We start from the raw sequence: 17440 nt of genomic DNA, 5'->3' as shown, positions 1-17440 counted from the left end.
GCTGTGTGTTAGAAAAACATACAAATTATAACACATTTATTATTGTTTCTGACAGAGTTATTTTTGAACTTTCTTAACTTTTGCTTAAGACAGCTATTTAAGGATTTTAAAAATCTTTATAGGCTCTGAACTTTTAAGGGCTCTGTTTCCCCACTGTGTCAGATCAGAACAGAACAGTAGAGTGAAACTGGTCATGTAAGATATGGCTAAATGTTATAACTCTTTTGATAATTTGACTGTTGGTGACTCAAACAGCAGTGTGTGTGTGTGTGTGTGTGTGTGTGTGTGTGTGTGTGTGTGTGTAGCCCTGCACCGCTAACCCTTCCACCCACTCAGGTTTGCCTCCATCCCATTAGCTAATAGACCAGCAGGCCAACTGCAAGCATCTGACACGTTGCTCAATCCACGTTGCTACTTCACCTCAATTCATTAGCTAATAGGAATGGAAAGAATCTTTGCAAAAAATGTACTGTATTATTTTGCATTATTCACAGATAACTATTTCATATCAGCTTTATATTCAGCTTGCATTCGCCACTTTTAATTTGTGACCAATCTTTTGATGTCTTTTGAAATGTTCTTTTATATCACAAAATTTCAAGGCTGTTTTTAATATGGAAACATTCGACTGAAGCTTTAAGGTTGTCAAAATCAGTGGAGAATGAGGCTGCTTCTCTGAGACTACACACTGCGTGGGCTTGAGCTCGGTAGACACAGAGAATAAAATCATAAACCATAGCATGAGCACTACTACTGCTCAACAAAACGCATACAGACTTTCACTTTAAAACTGAAGGTCAGACTTGTTCTTTGGAGATTAAGAGCAGTATTATATATTCACCATGCTGAGAAGTCTTACTGTGTATCATTTTTAGTGGCACATAGTCGACAAAATGCTCCAGCACAGTAAATGTTTTTAAAATATGGATTAACTGTAATGTTTAGAGACTTGGAATGAATCTCAACCTATTTGTTTAGAGCTGATGGAATTACACTTTATCAAGATTTGCATTCATTTAAGAGCCTGTGTGCATCCTGAACACAGCAAATATAAGCACACACACTAAGAGGGGACGGGTTCTTTGATTTGCTCTGTGTATCCCTGTGACTGGATTGAATTAAGGCTTTGGGATTAATCTTCCACGTTCCTCTGAAAGTCCTTTAGGATCATGAGGGCATCCTGATTGCTAATCTCCACTATACAGGGATGTGTATGGTGTGTAAGCTCAAGCTTTAAGTGCTGAAATGCAGACTCAGCAAACTCTGTAGTGTACTATAAATGAAAAAATCTGAAATTGAAAGCAGGTGTCATATGTCTGTCAATGCATCCAATCAGTTCCATTGATCTACTAAAGTGAGGACAAAGATGTTATATTCAATACAACTATACTGTACCCATGCATCTTTTTAGGCTTACCTTGCATGCTATAGCAAAACCTCTTTATATTTTACAAAAGGAGGCAAGAGAAATAAATGTGAGAAGTTGTGCCAGTGCCCCAGAAAGCACAATGCCTTTGCTCTATTTTTAGTTCCAGATTAAGTGTTTTACTGAGTGTAGGATAAAGACTAGTAACTGTCAGGTGATATGCAGGATAATTTGACACACAATGGTTCCAAAACTCTTCACAGTGGTTAAGCTTGTGGCTTGGTGACCAAGGTGCAAAGGCGATGAGAGACTAGACAGATACCTAGTGAAGGTCTGGAATAGTCTGACTAAGTGATTACAGTCCTGCTTCTCTTCACTGTTAAATAAAGTAATACAACTGCAGAAGCCTTTAAAAAACACACTCGCTGCATAGAAACAGAGCGTAACAAGGGCATTAGATCCATACAGAGCTGGTGGACTGTTGCAGTGTGTTTCTGTATGGCTGCAACATCATCTTTTTAAGTAAGCTTCAGCTGTGTGGGAGCTTGTGTCCTGTCTTTTATACAGTATGTAAGATGATTTCAAATGTGTTTTGTTACTACTGCTCATACTACTACTACTGCTCATACTACTACTACTACTACTACTACTACTACTACTACTTTTACTACTACTAATTATAATAATCCCTCATCCTGTCGAATTAAAGAGAAGCCTGGATGTTGGATTGAGAAATCGAGCAGCTTTGGGATAAACACTAAGCCTCCACATAGTAGACCCCTTCCATGTTTGTGAACAAAAAGAGATATGTGCCCAACCTGGTTGCATAAAGACCCGAGTAGCCTAGCAACGAGGCGATAGTTTTATAATCTGACTGAAGAATGTCAAGAATTTTATTTGGGAATTGGACTGACATTAGCTTAAAAATTATTCATTTATTATTACAGATTAACACTAAACGACATGGAGTGCTATTCAACTATACTCAAACTATTAAATTGTGTAAAGGAAGATCCTTATTGTTTGGAGTATTGTTACTTGATAAATGGTCTCGTCTAAAGTGGCCAAGTTTGTTTTTTTAAAAATGCACAAACTACAAAATAGTCTTCTTGTTTGGTGAAATGAATGGGTGTGATTTGAAAAATCATCTGTCTTCAGGAGACCCATTTATCTACCAAATTTGTTACATATTAGGAAACTAGAGGACCTGATGGCCTCCATGTCTAATATTTTGGCAAGCACCTCAATAAAAGCCAGAATTAATAAACAGACCAGAAACTAGACGGTCCTTCTTATCATTGGTGCTTGAACCCTAAATATGGTGTTTACTAGAATTGATGGTAACCGGCTGCTCTGTTTCATGATTATTAGGATTGTTGTGCTATTTACAACTACAGATAGGACCTGATTATCTTTCCTTCATATAAAGATTTATCTCTTTTTTCATACAGTATAAGACTTCCGATTTCCTTGGTGACAAAACCAGTGACTATTTATTGCATATATTATGTCCATAAAGTACAACTTACAACTGAAATGGAATCAGTTAATGCAAAGTGCTGATTAAAGATGCCTATAGTGTCTGAAAATGGTGGACAGTCACATTGTTCTGTTTTCCTTTTGTCTTCTGTCTGTGCACAGTTTAGCTCTGCACCCAGAGCTTGTGTTAGTGGCCACAGGACAAGTGGGAAAGGAGCCATATATCTGTGTGTGGGACTCCTACACCGTCCAGACCGTGTCCATCCTGAAGGACATGCACACACACGGCATTGCCTGTCTTGCCTTCGACCTCGATGGACAGGTAAGCACAAGTCGTATTGTGATGTGAGCACCAAACTAAAGAGAAAAGTGTTATTATATATGTGTCAAATTTCAAAAATAGTCTTTCATGACTCAATCAAGATAAGAGTCATATAAAGTAATGACTCACATTCATGAAATTAGGATGTAGACAATGAGAACACTCCAAAGTTATATGCTCAGTACCAGAGGAAAACTGCTGTCAGGCTAATCACAGAGCTTTGAAGTGTCACATCTGTAAGCACTTGACTGGTGTGACTCTGACAGGTTGACTGACAGCGAGAGCATGCAGGGTGAGAGAGGAAGAGAGTTTGATAGTGTGATGAAGTTAAGGTATTTATGAGCATGATACAGACAGGAGAGCTACACAAAATCCTTAACATTCATGCTCTTGCTATTCTAATGGAATTAGTAAAAGCATTAAAGAAATGAAATTGATACTCATTCTGTATATTTTTGTTTAAGAACAGATAAATGTCTCACTCTGTTGTTACAATTTTTTGCTTGAATGCTCTTACAGTTTTTTACATCACCGACTGTGTAACCATATCCACAGAACCAAGTTGTGTTTTACCTTCACACCGATAAAAAATACAAGTATCTCAGATTATCATAATTTTTCTCATTAAATACTGCAGCACATCACTGTCTGCAACCCCGTTTAATAGAAGTGAGTACAATACATTGCCATTGTGATATCAACTCCTGCTCTATCGCACAACGAAAGAGAGTTATGAGCTGGATATTCAATTGCGCTAAAGTGTTCTGCCTCACAAAGGCAGCAGAGTGGTGTCGGTGCTCAGCTGACTACAGGGATCAATAAAAGACTGTATTGTATCCAACCGTAGATGGCTTATGGTTCGCAGGAGAAAAATCACATTTATAACATCAATATTTTACGGCAGGCTGAGGTTTTATGGAAGAGAATCCTCCCTCCACCCCCAGGAGGCTGATCGATGCCAGCAGAGCGATGTTAGTGAGGTGGCGTGTGTGGAGAGCAGGAAAAGGAAATGATTCTCATCTTTTTTTTGTCTAGACAGATGGAAGTAAATATATCTCAAGATGCTTTCTTTGAAACTCACAGTGCCTCTACCCAATCTCCCCTTCATAAATCTATCAAAGGATAACATGAAAAGCTTTATTGAAAACACTGTACCTTTCTTTTGTACCAATTCAACACAGGGACGCTCTCGGTGGACAATGATCTTGGCGTAATGCTGAACGTCATGTCAGCCCTATGTCTGAGTTTAAAATAAGGATATCAAATGCTAAAATGTACAACTGAAGAACTTTTTCTCAAGTGGTGCATTCTATTGAATATTTTGTTTGGAAATACTAAATACATCCTACAGTACAATGTATAAGTCAAGACGTGATTTTAGACACTAACGGAAGCAAACAGTAGTCTGCTAAGCCTATTTGGGAGCACTATGTGAAGTAGATTAATGTCTGTTCTTGAGGATATATTCAGCATCTTCTTAAATGCCAAAATATAAAGATCCCATATATTTGTTCACAATCCTTATTGGAGAACGGTTATCGGGTTCAAAGCAAACATACTGAAGTCAGCTGAATGCTTTGACAGGTAGAGCTACACATTTCTTGATGTATTTCTGAACTCAGTTTAATTCAGGAATGATAGGAATGAAGGTTTTTCCTTTAAGTGGTTATTTTTGCTCAGGTGCTAGGCTACCCCAGTACAAAAGTCTTACACAACATCTACTGTGAAACTGTGGCTACCAAAGACTGGTTACAGTAATGTATGTAAGTTCATTGTAAGGCAAAACTAGCCGCAGATAGATAGATAGATAGATAGAGTAAATACTGTGCATTCCACATGATACCATATTGATTTTAATTCAGGGGGGCATGGTGGCTTAGTGGTTAGCACGTTCGCCTCACACCTCCAGGGTCGGGGTTCGATTCCCGCCTCCGCCTTGTGTGTGGAGTTTGCATGTTCTCCCCGTGCCTCGGGGGTTTCCTCCGGATACTCCGGTTTCCTCCCCGGTCCAAAGACATGCATGGTAGGTTGATTGGCATCTCTGGAAAATTGTCCGTAGTGTGTGAGTGCGTGAGTGAATGAGAGTGTGTGTGTGTGCGCCCTGCGATAGGTTGGCACTCCGTCCAGGGTGTATCCTGCCTTTATGCCCAATGACGCCTGAGATAGGCACAGGCTCCCCGTGACCCGAGGTAGTTCGGATAAGCGGTAGAAAATGAGTGAGGGTGAGAGTGATTTTAATTCATGAGGCAACCATTACATATTTAACAATACTGAATCTGCTCTGAAACAATACAGAGTGATTTGATTTAGAAATCTGCAGCTGATATGTGATTGACTTCAATATCTGGGGTAGGTCTTCAGTTGATTAATGAATGATAAAGATTTACATACCACTTTTAATTTTATGCATCAATCCCTCAGGCCCAAAGAACCTGCATGTATTCAGCAACCTGAAAATCACTGAATGGTCCAGGGGCAGTTATACAGCTGTATTAGTAGTTTGTGAAAGATACACAACACTAAATTAATTTATATTGATTTTTCATATTGATGTCTTTTGTAGTGTTTGGTGTCTGTTGGTCTTGACTCTAAGAACACAATCTGTATATGGGACTGGAGGAGAGGAAAAGTGTTGGCAGCTGCTCCTGGCCATACAGACAGGGTAAGTACACGCACACACACACACACACACACACACACACACACACACACACACACACACACACACTCAGTATGTAAGATGTTAAAAATGGACAGAGTAATGTCTCATCCCTCATCCTCTTTTCCCGTCCCATCAATGATTTCTCATAAGTGTCAGTCTCAAAGAAGACAGCCATAAATAAGTTAGCACTGATTTAGTGTTTGGAAAAAGATGCACTTACGAAATTGCTTTCTGATGGCATATTTCACACGAACAGCTAAATGAGTGTGTAATTTTTGTTGTGTACCGTTTCCTATATGTATACACATTAAAGCTTTATCTTCTGTTCTATGTTTATGTTCTGTAAAGCTGCTTTGAGACAATGTCCATTGTAAAAAGCGCTATACAAATAAACTTGAATTGAATTGAATTGAATTAAAGTGCAGAATGTTTCCTGTTTCCATGATCATATAAGTCTGCATGGTTTCTCTATTGTGACGAATGCAAAGGCTTCCACATTGTACACTAAAAATAGCATGTTTCATTCTGTAATATTGATGCACTCTCCTGTGTAAACAGATATTTGATATATCATGGGACCTGTATCAGCAGAGCAAATTGGTGAGCTGTGGAGTCAAGCATATTAAGGTACCAATAACTAATATCATCATTACTTTGTGTCCTAAAATACAATCACCATCCACACAGATTATGTATCAACTAACCATGCACTAGGAGCACAAAGCAAAATATGATGCAGATATAAGTAAAGAGCTTCCAATAATGTTCACAACAAACATCAGGATAAATAAAAAAAGGTGATTTCTTTGGTATATTTGATATCTGTGTTGGTATTAAATGCTGGACTTTTGGAGACTGGAAACATACCAGGTGATTTTTTTTTAAAACTTGAACTGTCAAGTTTAGGTGAGTCTGTGCCCATAAGAGCCTCAGATATCTGTTCTTGACGCAATCAAAAATAAAAAGATCACACTTTTTCTTCATTCTAAAGCTAGTGATCTGTATTTGTCAGGATGATTAGCTGATTAGATGCATAAATGTTTAGTTGTGCAGGCGCTCCTAAAAAAACGGACAGTGAACGTGTGGTCGAGCCAGTCAGAAGAAAATAGTAATATATTCTCTTAGAGTTGATGGTAGTTTAATGATATAAGCTAACAGTAAGAAGCTAATACACAGACAGAGATGTTCTGTGTTTCAGTAGTTTTACTTGATTAAAAAACCTTGATATAGATGTACTTGGGAAAACAGTCTATTTCTTTCCCCAGTTGTAACAAGTCATTTAGCTAGAATGTATTTTGAAACCCTGCACCCACTGTATAAAAGCAGAAAGCTGGAGTTGTGCTTGTGGGTGGATAGACAGGGCTGGAGTCCAACTCAGCGTGGTGATTTTCCTGGTATAACACAGCACAGTAATTAGCTGGTGTGTTGAAGCAGGTGTTTAAAGCACAGAGTAGGATATATATTAGCAGATTTATTTTTTGAGTTGTTGTGTACAGAGTTATTAGAATGTAGCTCTTTAGCTCAAAGTCTGTTTAGCACTGGAGTAGTGCTAATGAATAACATGAAGATTTAAGTATTTTGCTGATTTAGCTTATGTTCGAATGCTGATGAAAGAATTTGAGCTGAATGCCTTTTTAACTTCTTCAAAGCCATTGGGTGATTTCGGTATTCAGTATAGAATAATACTATAAGGGACTTGCTTTAGTTGTGCTGCAGTGCGTGCATTAATCTCATGGCTGTGAGTGTCAAGTAATGCACGATCAATGAGAGCTCGTGCTTTATGAACTGCAGTATATGTAGTAATATGCAGTATATATCACAATATATGGGAATATAGTATAAGCAATAGTAATTGTAATAATTTATATATATAACAAATATTGAACATGAACATATTAACCTTTACAAATCAGCTGCTTCCAGTTAGTTTGTAATTAATTTTATTTAAAAAAAAGAAAAGAATTTATATTCATTGACATTGTGATAGAGGTATTAAATCATCATATTGCAGACATGCTGAAATACTGTAGTTCACAGTTTGAGACACATTGCATTTGAGGATATAAATCATCTGCTGGTATTGCAGAAGAGTTATGAGTATAAAGCTATATTGTGCCGAACAGTGTGATTGTCACTGCTAATGAGTGTTAAGTAAAAGAGCAAAACCTATTACTTGCAACAAAGGCTTGTCTTTTCGTTCCAGCTAATCCTCTGGAAGTAGCTATGGCTCTAAATCTCTGCTCTCTTACTTCCTATCTCTCTCTCACACACACGTACACACACACACACACACACACACACACACACACACACACACACATATCCACCATTCCCATGACAGTGCAGTGTGGCAGTTGCTCCTGAGTCTTTCCCTCCTGGACCATGTGACATCTGCTTCCAGACCCAGTGCTCAGTCAGCGATTACAACATTCAGTGCATGAAGGAGATTTAGCCTGAAGTAATCCCTTCTCTCTCTATCTTTCTCTTTGCAAGACAGCCACAGGAAAACATGGTGGCTTTGAAATACAGGATTCTCTGCCATCTTATAATTACTGTACTACCAGAACAACTGAAGTTAGGGATTGATTCATTCAGTGTTAGAAGAAAGCCTTGGTTTTGCTTGTGTTTAATGTTGTGAAGGGAGGTGGTGTGTGTGCATGCATATTTGCTCTCTACTCTTAGCTTAGTGGTTTGTTAAGCTTCACTGAGCTGCTAGAGCTGCCCGCACTACCACATCCTATAACTCAGCCTCCTAAAGCTCACTCAGATCTTCACATGTGCCTCCTGTCCTACTGCAGTACAATTCAATTATTGTATAATTTATAGAATTGTATATACAGTCACTATTAGATTTATGTATTTCAGTTGCATTACATGTTTCAATATAATCATAGGATAGTAATGGTGTAAGTTACATACACAATCACCAACATTATCTTAGCCAGTCTGCCTATATCTATGTTTTTGGGACATGGGAGGAACCTGGAATACATGGAGGAAACACACACAAGTGTGAAACTTCACACATACAGTAAACTGAGCACAGGATTAAACTGGGGACCCTGGAGCTATCAGGTGGCAGTGCTGCCTGTGTGCCATCCACACTTTATTTTTAAAACATGATTCTGTTTCACAAGAGAAGAGTTAACAGTTTTTTATGGAGAGGACAGAATAACACACACACAGACACACACACACACACACACACACACACACATAGAGACACACACACAAGGGATTTTCCTGTATGCATTTGTAAAAAGATCTCCCTGAGAGTCCCTGATTTTTATATATGTGACTGCACAAAGACTGGAACAGGCAGATGGATATGCTGTATGTACAGTGTGGAAGATCAGATGTGATGGTGGCAGTGGGGTAGTTTGTGTGTTTGGCAAGAGGTTTGGCAGATAAATAGCACTGACTCATGTTGATTACATTAAAAGCTTTCCAAAGAGAAGGCTTGAAACCTTAGCTTTGTGGTTCAGTGTTGTTTATTTCTGTGCTGCCATAATACACTCAGTTTCTGACACATTCATCAGTGATCCAAGCTTTTGCTTTTTCCTTTCTAGTTTTTCCTTATCTTCACCTTTTGTACATTGTAGCTGTTTGGCCTTGAATGTGTTGGCCTTGCCTCCCAGCATCCTGAATTCCCAATGAATTAAGCATAGTCAGGCTGAATAAGGCTACTCTGTGTGGGGGAAAGAAGACCTTCATGTTTGGAATATATTAGTATTCCAGTATACACTTACCTGAATATCAAAGAATCTTGACATTGAAAGCTATGGCATGTGTGTGCTAGTGTGTATCTTCATGAGCACACATTATTAAATAAAAGTAATTCATACTGTAGGTAGAAACTGTACATACTTTGGAGTCATGGAACCAAATGCTAAATGGCTGATGAATATTTTAGGACATATGTTGTTGTCCTTGCTCAGTTCAGTCACAACGATTCTATATTTCTCAGGATAAGGTCACTCACACACACAGGTGACCTTGTGTGCATGACATGGAGCTCTGCAGTTTGCCTTTCTCTATCAGCTTGCTCGTCTAAACACAGCTTAACTTTTTGCTACATTCTCATGTATACAGTATGTTCAGTGAAGTATCCACTAGACAGAGACATCTAAGATACTTGAAGATTTTCAAATAATGTGTGTCAAAGGTTTTACACAGAATACATCTATACTATATAATATCTATATATTATATGTCAGAAATATTGCAACAGTTGTTTTCTCTCACTGCCTTAGTTCTGGAGTTTGTGTGGGAACGCGCTGACCCCTAAACGTGGTATGTTTGGGAGGACAGGCGAGCTGCAGACCATTCTCTGTGTGGCATGTGCCAGGGATGAGGTCACATACTCTGGTGCCTTGAATGGGGACATCTACGTGTGGAAGGGAATCAACTTGATCCGGACCATACAGGGAGCACATGGGGTGAGTTGTGTCACTGCATCTCCTACCTGTATGATGTACTGAGCAGTTAATAAAAACCATCATCTGTAATGAAAAGGATGATATCACTTCTTCATTTCTTGCTGTTTTACCTATAGCAAGTACCTATGTACCACGTAGGTACAAGGATACAAAGAGAATTGGTTAAGAAGATACTACATATCTTTCTAGCACTGTTTCTTGGTCATTTGAACAATTTACTACATTTAATACACTTTAATATGTTATTCCAAACCTTTGTCTGGTTTTGTACTCACTATGTCATCTTATTTATTAGCATGAATACACAAAAGATGTGTCTGATACTAAAAAGGTTTGCAGTTCAAACAGTGCAAAGATAAATTTGACCTTAATGAATCCTTTTTCTGTCTGTGTGGCTTTGCAGTCTGGGATTTTCAGCATGAATGCATGTGAAGAGGGCTTTGCTACTGGTGGCAGGGATGGCTGCATCCGACTGTGGGACCTGAGCTTCAAACCTATCACTGTCATCGATCTCAGGGAAACAGACCAGGGATATAAAGGTAATAAAATCTCTTTGTCTCTTTGCCCCTTCTACCTGTAAACTATTTATTGTACCTTTTGGAACTGGGATCATTACATAAAGCTTTACATGTTCTAATATTGTTTTATTTTATAAAACATGAACTAGAATAAATGTTATGCAGTGTTTCAGTGCTAACAGACTCTCTTTCTTCTTTTGCTCTTTTACTCAATTTGCTTTGACTCATCAGTAGCTAGAGCTGAAAATTCTAGAGGTGGGTTACCTTGACGAGGTTACCATATTTAAACAACCCCACTTTGAATTCAACCGTGTTATGCCTATTGCCAGCGTCTCTGCAGCTCTTTAGATGTCTACATTCATAAGCAAAGTCCTGCCACCCTTCTTGTGTGCTCTCCCAATTTCCTTGAGTCATTTCAACATTTGTCAGTGTTCACTGTCTCTCAGAATGATTTAACTGTCTAACTGTATGATTTAATACCCCATTACTGATGATATGATTTTAGGACTGTCGGTACGCAGTGTGTGCTGGAGAGGGGACCACATATTAGTTGGCACACAGGACAGCGAGATTTTTGAGGTGGTGGTGCATGACCGCACCAAGCCTTTCCTCATCATGCAGGGCCACTGTGAAGGCGAGCTTTGGGCCCTGGCGGTGCACCCGACCAAACCTTTGGCTATAACTGGCAGTGATGACAGATCTGTCCGGTACAAAGTTGACGCTGTCTTTAAATTTAAAAACCATAATCGAAATCTGCAGACTTAAAAAGAGCAGTACGTATTTTACGTTGTTGAGTTTTGACTTTTTTAATATTGTAGGATATGGAGCCTGGTAGACCATGCTTTGATAGCACGCTGTAACATGGAGGAGCCCATCCGCTGTGCAGCAGTGAGTCCTGACGGCATCCACCTGGCACTGGGCATGAAGGACGGCTCTTTCACTGTGCTGAGAATCAGGTTGGTTATATACACCCAAGCATTATATTAATTATACTTTAAACTACAGAAGAGAAACACCCTAAAATATATTTAGTTTAATATATTCAGAGGATCTGTCTTTATTAGTAACTTATGTATAATAAGATATGTGACATTAAATATAATGGAAGCATCAGTTCTTTTGCCACTGTGTAATCATAGTACTGTGCAATAGAGTAGTAAAAGGGTAGACTAGAAAAATACAATACACTAATTTTCATAGGGACATGACGGAAGTGGTGCACATCAAAGACCGCAAGGAAGCCATTCATGAGCTAAAGTACTCTCCCGATGGGACTCACCTGGCTGTGGGCTCCAATGATAACTCAGTGGATATCTACGGTGTGGTGCAGCGCTATAAGAAGGTGGGCGAATGTGTGGGCTCCACCAGCTTCATCACACACATGGACTGGTCCACTGACAGCAAATACCTGCAGACCAATGATGGCAGTGGCAGGAGGCTATTTTACAGAATGCCCAGTAAGATAATCACATTTTCTCCACCACTTAACACTATACAATTTATTAGATCTTCCAAACTGTTAGGTCTCTGTGGGTTGTTGAGTTTACTCTGAAATCGGGTATCTTGATTTGTAACATTATACTAATAGTAAATAATTTCATTTAATGCAACTCGAAGCTTAGTTGTTTATGTTCTTGCGGATATTTTTGTTCAGCTGGGAAGGAGGTGACAAACCGAGAGGAGCTGAAGCTAGTACAGTGGTCCTCATGGACCTGTGTTCTCGGTCCAGAAGTGAATGGGATATGGCCTAAATACTCTGACATCAGTGACGTCAACTCTGTAGATGCCAACTTTTCAAGTCAAATTATAGTAACAGCCGATGATTACGGATTAGTTAAATTATTGCGATATCCATGCATAAAGAAAGGTTTGTGCCCTTTAAAGATTGCTTTCTATACCTGGATCATTGTTTGTTAGTCATGTTCTGTCTCTTTCTATCTGAACACGCATTTTGTTCCTTCTTTCTAGGTGCAAAATTCAAGAAATACTTAGGTCACTCTGCACACATAACCAATGTAAGGTGGTCACATGACTATCAGTGGGCGATAACTATCGGTGGAGCTGACCATTCAGTGTTTCAGTGGAAATTTATACCTGAAAGGAAGTCAAAAGATAATCTCCATATAGCCGCACAAGGTACAGTTCAATAATTAAATGTATACTTAATTATTAATCAATGAATATTTGAATATTTGATATAAAATGCATTCAAATCATTTTAAATTGCTTATAAACATAAATGCTGGACAAATGCGGGACTGCTGCATTGCCCATTTTCCTTTACAGTTTAGTGCAGAGTAGTTCATTTTCCTAATGGTCCCATCACAACTCATCCTGGCAGCGTTGTTTTTTTAACCATCAGCTTTTTTTTCCCACTGTCAGCTTGACTTGTGGGGCTACTGCAAAGTGGGCAGTTCAGTACAGATAGATGTAAAGCCTACTCTAATTAATAAGTCTCCAAGCTCATTTATCCCTACTAAACTCACAGAGATGTTGGCAGATTCCAACAGTGAGGAGTCGGATTCTGACCAATCAGACGTGCCTGAGTTGGATTCCGAGATTGAACAAGAAACACAGCTTACGTATCGCCGACAGGTCTGTGAAATATAAAATAACCGTTGCATAGAAAAAGTGCTGCTCACAACAAATTGCACACCAACAACACTGTATTTCAGTCAATGTTTTTATATCAGAGCCTTCTTTATCTGTGGCCCAAGTATGGAGAGATTTAATGCCTTAAATATTTTATTCCAGGTTTACAAAGAAGATCTACCTCAACTTAAAAAGCAGTACAAAGAAAAGCATCGAGTGGCAGCTATGAAAAGAAGGGAAAGACCTCCAGCCAATGGACTAAGATTGCACTTTATACATGGGTACACTTGCTCCTATTCATCCTCATACCACAATGCTTTGTAGCAGACAAATGGTGGACCCTATTCACCATTAGGCAGTGTCAGGGTGATCCATCACTGTGCAATGTTTTGCCCCTCGTTATTTGGCTCACGGTTGTATCACAGTGTCGCCTGTCTGACTGCATTTCAGTTACAGAGGCTATGACTGCAGGAGTAACCTGTTTTACACTCAGACCGGGGAGATTGTGTACCATGTTGCTGCCGTGGGGGTGGTGTATAACAGACAGCAGAACACACAACGTTTCTACCTGGGCCATGACGATGACATCCTCTGTCTCTCCATCCACCCCATCAAAGATTATGTAGCTACAGGCCAGGTATGCTCATGTAGCTGGACTGGTTCAAATATCTAATTAAATCCCAAAATTATACCACATAAGCTAATTATTTCTAATGTTTGGTCATTTGAATCACCTGAGTTGAATTGTCCATCCAGTTGATGTCCATTTTTTTTACTTATACATTTGCATACATTTTTGAACAGGTGGGCAGAGATTCTTCTATACACGTCTGGGAATCAGAGTTTTTGAAGCCTCTGTCTGTTCTCAGAGGATTCCACCAGTTTGGAGTGTGTGCACTTGACTTCTCAGGTACTGTGACAATAACATTACATATTGCAGGGATTCACTAAATCATCTTTAATTACTAGATTTGTCTTTTAGATTCTAATTTAAGGATGTAAATAATTAAATCTGTTTCTGATTCCATCTAATAAGTGTCTGACTTCTAAATATGTAACAGATTCAATGAGTTATTTCAGCTGTAAAATAATAAGACTTTTACTGATGAACAGCAGATATGCTACAGGGACTCTCAGTAATGCTGTATGCCTGTGAGTTCTTTGTCTCTTGCCTGTCATTCTGCTAGCTGTAAATAGCAGCAGACTCTCTGCATGAGAGACAAGCATGGGAGGTAGAGAAAGTCTGGGCTGAAAAATGATTTAAGCTTCGTGTACATCATTTTCTTAAGTCATGTGCTCCATGTGTAATATGCTGCATATTTTAAATATGTGTGTGACTAAATACCGAACGATGCAAATTCATTCACGGCTTTACTTACTGTCATCATTTATTTGTGGTGACATCTTGTTACATTCATTACAAGGCATATATTATATAACTGTATATTCACTGCTGTGTTACTCTTACTATCACTGCTGATATTGTATGTGTCCGTTTGTCTGTCTGTCTTTAGCGGACGGAAAGCGATTGGCCTCAGTGGGACTGGATGACAATCACACCATAGTGCTTTGGGACTGGAGGAAAGGAGAGAAGCTCTCGGCTTTCCGGTTAGCCACCTTTTCTCATTATGAGCACAGAGCTCTGAGAATAACAATCACCAGTTGCTAACTTAATTAGTATGCTTCTTGTGTGTACATGATCAAACAAACATGTCCTTCAGGCTGCAGTATATTCAGCTGTTTGTTTGTGAGGTTATTGTATTGTGCTTAGACTTTTAGAGTCTGTGTGAAATTTGCGGGGATTTTTTTTTTGTTGTTGTTGTTGAAAATCTGTTTTTAAAAAACGTCTGAGTCTAAGTGCAAAAAACTGCTCTGCATTTTTTAAATCCATTTTGATTTCATCATGTAGAGTATGCTGAGTTTTATGACCTTATTTTTATGAAAAGTGGATTTTTATAGAATCTACATTAGGGAAACCAAATTATTTTCCATGAACATACTGTTACACATTCCAGGATGTTAAAGTTACATTCCCAGTAATTTTTTTTTTTTTTTGCTCCATTTCTGTATAGCCCATTCTGTCTCAGCCAGACATGATGGTGTACGTTGCTGCTCTATTTTGCATGGTGAATGTGGAGAACTGAGACTCAATGCTTATTCATGAGCCAGTAAACCAAGAAATAACCCTTCTAATCCTCCTGTCATAACACACTCAACAGTCACAGCCTATTAATCATTGGTCAGTCAAAAGTATATTTAACCCAACAGACGCTGCTGTCTTTTTCTTTGCTCCTGAAAATAGCATCTATGTGCAGCTTCACTAAGAATTGTTTTCATGTGATGAATCTATTAATAGTAAATGTTTTGATGCTAATTGAGTATATTATGAATATGATGTAATGACATATACAAGGTATAGAACAGTGTTTTAGAATTTTTTTACTCTTCCTCAACAACTTTGAGGAACAATTTTTTTTATCCCAGTAGCTCAGAGCTCAGACTTGGCTACACCACAGGGCTCTGGTGAGGGCTGAGAGTCAGGTGGATGTAAATAGGCTCTGACAGTGTAGCCGCTGCTCATTGCTCAGCTCGCTCTGCAACAGGGCCTAATGTGGGGAGTGAGACAGCAGCCTCTATTATCTCAGCTCCACATGGCTGTCTTGGTGGCTGGGATTTAGACAGTGAAAATGGCACAGCAGACAGCTCAATTACAGCCAGGCTATGGCTCCCATGAACTTTTACACTTCTCTGTTATGACAGAGAGCAGCTTTATTCTGAGACTTATTTTGAAGCTGACAATTGCATGTGAAGATATGTGTCCAATGTTATGAAAATTTGTCCGAGTGATTGTGTGACATGTCTTTGAAGTCATTCTCTGTTTTTATTTTTTTACAGGGGAAGCAAGGACAAGATATTTGTTGTTAAAATTAACCCATATATGCCTGATAAGCTCATTACTGCTGGCGTGAAGCACATGAAGTTCTGGCATAAAGCAGGTAAGACTAAACAATGAAGATCTTTTTTATATTACAATATGTCCACACAATATATTTTTGAGCATGCTGCTATACTTTCAAAGGTGGAGGTCTAACTGGGAAGAAGGGCAACATAGGGAAAACTGAGACCATGATGTGCGCAGTATATGGTTGGACAGAGGAGATGGTGTTCTCTGGGACATGCACTGGAGACATCTGCATCTGGAAGGACATGTTCCTAATGAAGACGGTCAAAGCTCACGACGGACCAGTCTTCAGCATGCATGCGCTAGAAAAGGTACTTGAGAAAATGTGTGAGAGAATTGAAAGAATGAATTTTGATAATCACAGCTGAAATGGCATAATCTCATAAAGCTTTACTGAAAACAACATAAAGGAGCTGACATGTTTTCTACACATAGGGGTTTGCGACTGGTGGGAAAGATGGGATAGTTGCTCTGTGGGATGACACATTTGAGAGGTGCCTAAAGACATATGCTATCAAGAGATCTCTGCTTGCTCCAGGGTCAAAAGGTGAGTCTGTCAGATTCATAGTACATTTTCATGCAGTAAACCACATAGCCTAAAAAAATCTTTTATATGGCCTGATATGATGAATCCTTTCTGTTTAGGATTATTATTGGAAGACAATCCCTCCATTCGTGCCATATCTCTGGGACATGGACACATACTTGTAGGAACAAAGAATGGAGAGATTCTAGAGGTGGACAAAACAGGGCCTATTACCCTCTTAGTCCAGGTACAGAGCAATAGCCTCTCACTATTTCTCCAAACTAGCACATCTTTTAATTTGTGCTTATGATTATTTTGATGTCTATTGATTGATTTTTTTATGTATTTGTTTGTTTGTGCATTTATATAGTTGTGTTTGTTTTGCATAATCATTTTTGCAATACTAAAAGCAAGTTGTAGCTCAGTGGTGAAAGTGTTGGACTACTGCTCAGAAGGTTGTGATTTTGAAACCCAGGTCTACGAAGATGCCACTGCTGGGCCCTTGAGCAAGGTCCTTAACATTCAATTGCTCAGTTTATATAAATGAATTAAATGTAAGTTGCTTTGGATAATG

At 38.9% G+C, this 17440-nt stretch overlaps 1 protein-coding gene across 2 annotated transcripts in view; it reads left to right on the top strand.

Moving 5' to 3' along the window:
* The window catches only part of eml5 (EMAP like 5), a 41415-nt gene that overhangs the window by 8987 nt on the left and 14988 nt on the right, over window positions 1-17440 (top strand). For both annotated transcript variants that reach the window (XM_060879964.1, XM_060879965.1), the window contains exons 2-20: window positions 3008-3167; window positions 5731-5829; window positions 6388-6456; window positions 10083-10268; window positions 10672-10807; window positions 11292-11493; window positions 11605-11742; window positions 11987-12243; window positions 12441-12653; window positions 12755-12922; window positions 13275-13381; window positions 13541-13659; window positions 13829-14015; window positions 14183-14288; window positions 14893-14986; window positions 16274-16374; window positions 16458-16651; window positions 16776-16887; window positions 16986-17113. In XM_060879964.1, the coding sequence (XP_060735947.1) occupies window positions 3008-3167; window positions 5731-5829; window positions 6388-6456; window positions 10083-10268; window positions 10672-10807; window positions 11292-11493; window positions 11605-11742; window positions 11987-12243; window positions 12441-12653; window positions 12755-12922; window positions 13275-13381; window positions 13541-13659; window positions 13829-14015; window positions 14183-14288; window positions 14893-14986; window positions 16274-16374; window positions 16458-16651; window positions 16776-16887; window positions 16986-17113 (2776 nt within the window). The remainder of the gene's footprint in view (window positions 1-3007; window positions 3168-5730; window positions 5830-6387; window positions 6457-10082; window positions 10269-10671; window positions 10808-11291; window positions 11494-11604; window positions 11743-11986; window positions 12244-12440; window positions 12654-12754; window positions 12923-13274; window positions 13382-13540; window positions 13660-13828; window positions 14016-14182; window positions 14289-14892; window positions 14987-16273; window positions 16375-16457; window positions 16652-16775; window positions 16888-16985; window positions 17114-17440) is intronic.

The sequence above is a fragment of the Tachysurus vachellii genome, chromosome 10 (genome assembly GCF_030014155.1).
Source record: "Tachysurus vachellii isolate PV-2020 chromosome 10, HZAU_Pvac_v1, whole genome shotgun sequence".
In the NCBI taxonomy this organism is placed as follows: domain Eukaryota; kingdom Metazoa; phylum Chordata; class Actinopteri; order Siluriformes; family Bagridae; genus Tachysurus; species Tachysurus vachellii.
The sequence above is the reverse complement of the archived record's forward strand: the minus strand, read 5'-3'. Positions and strand labels throughout refer to the sequence as shown.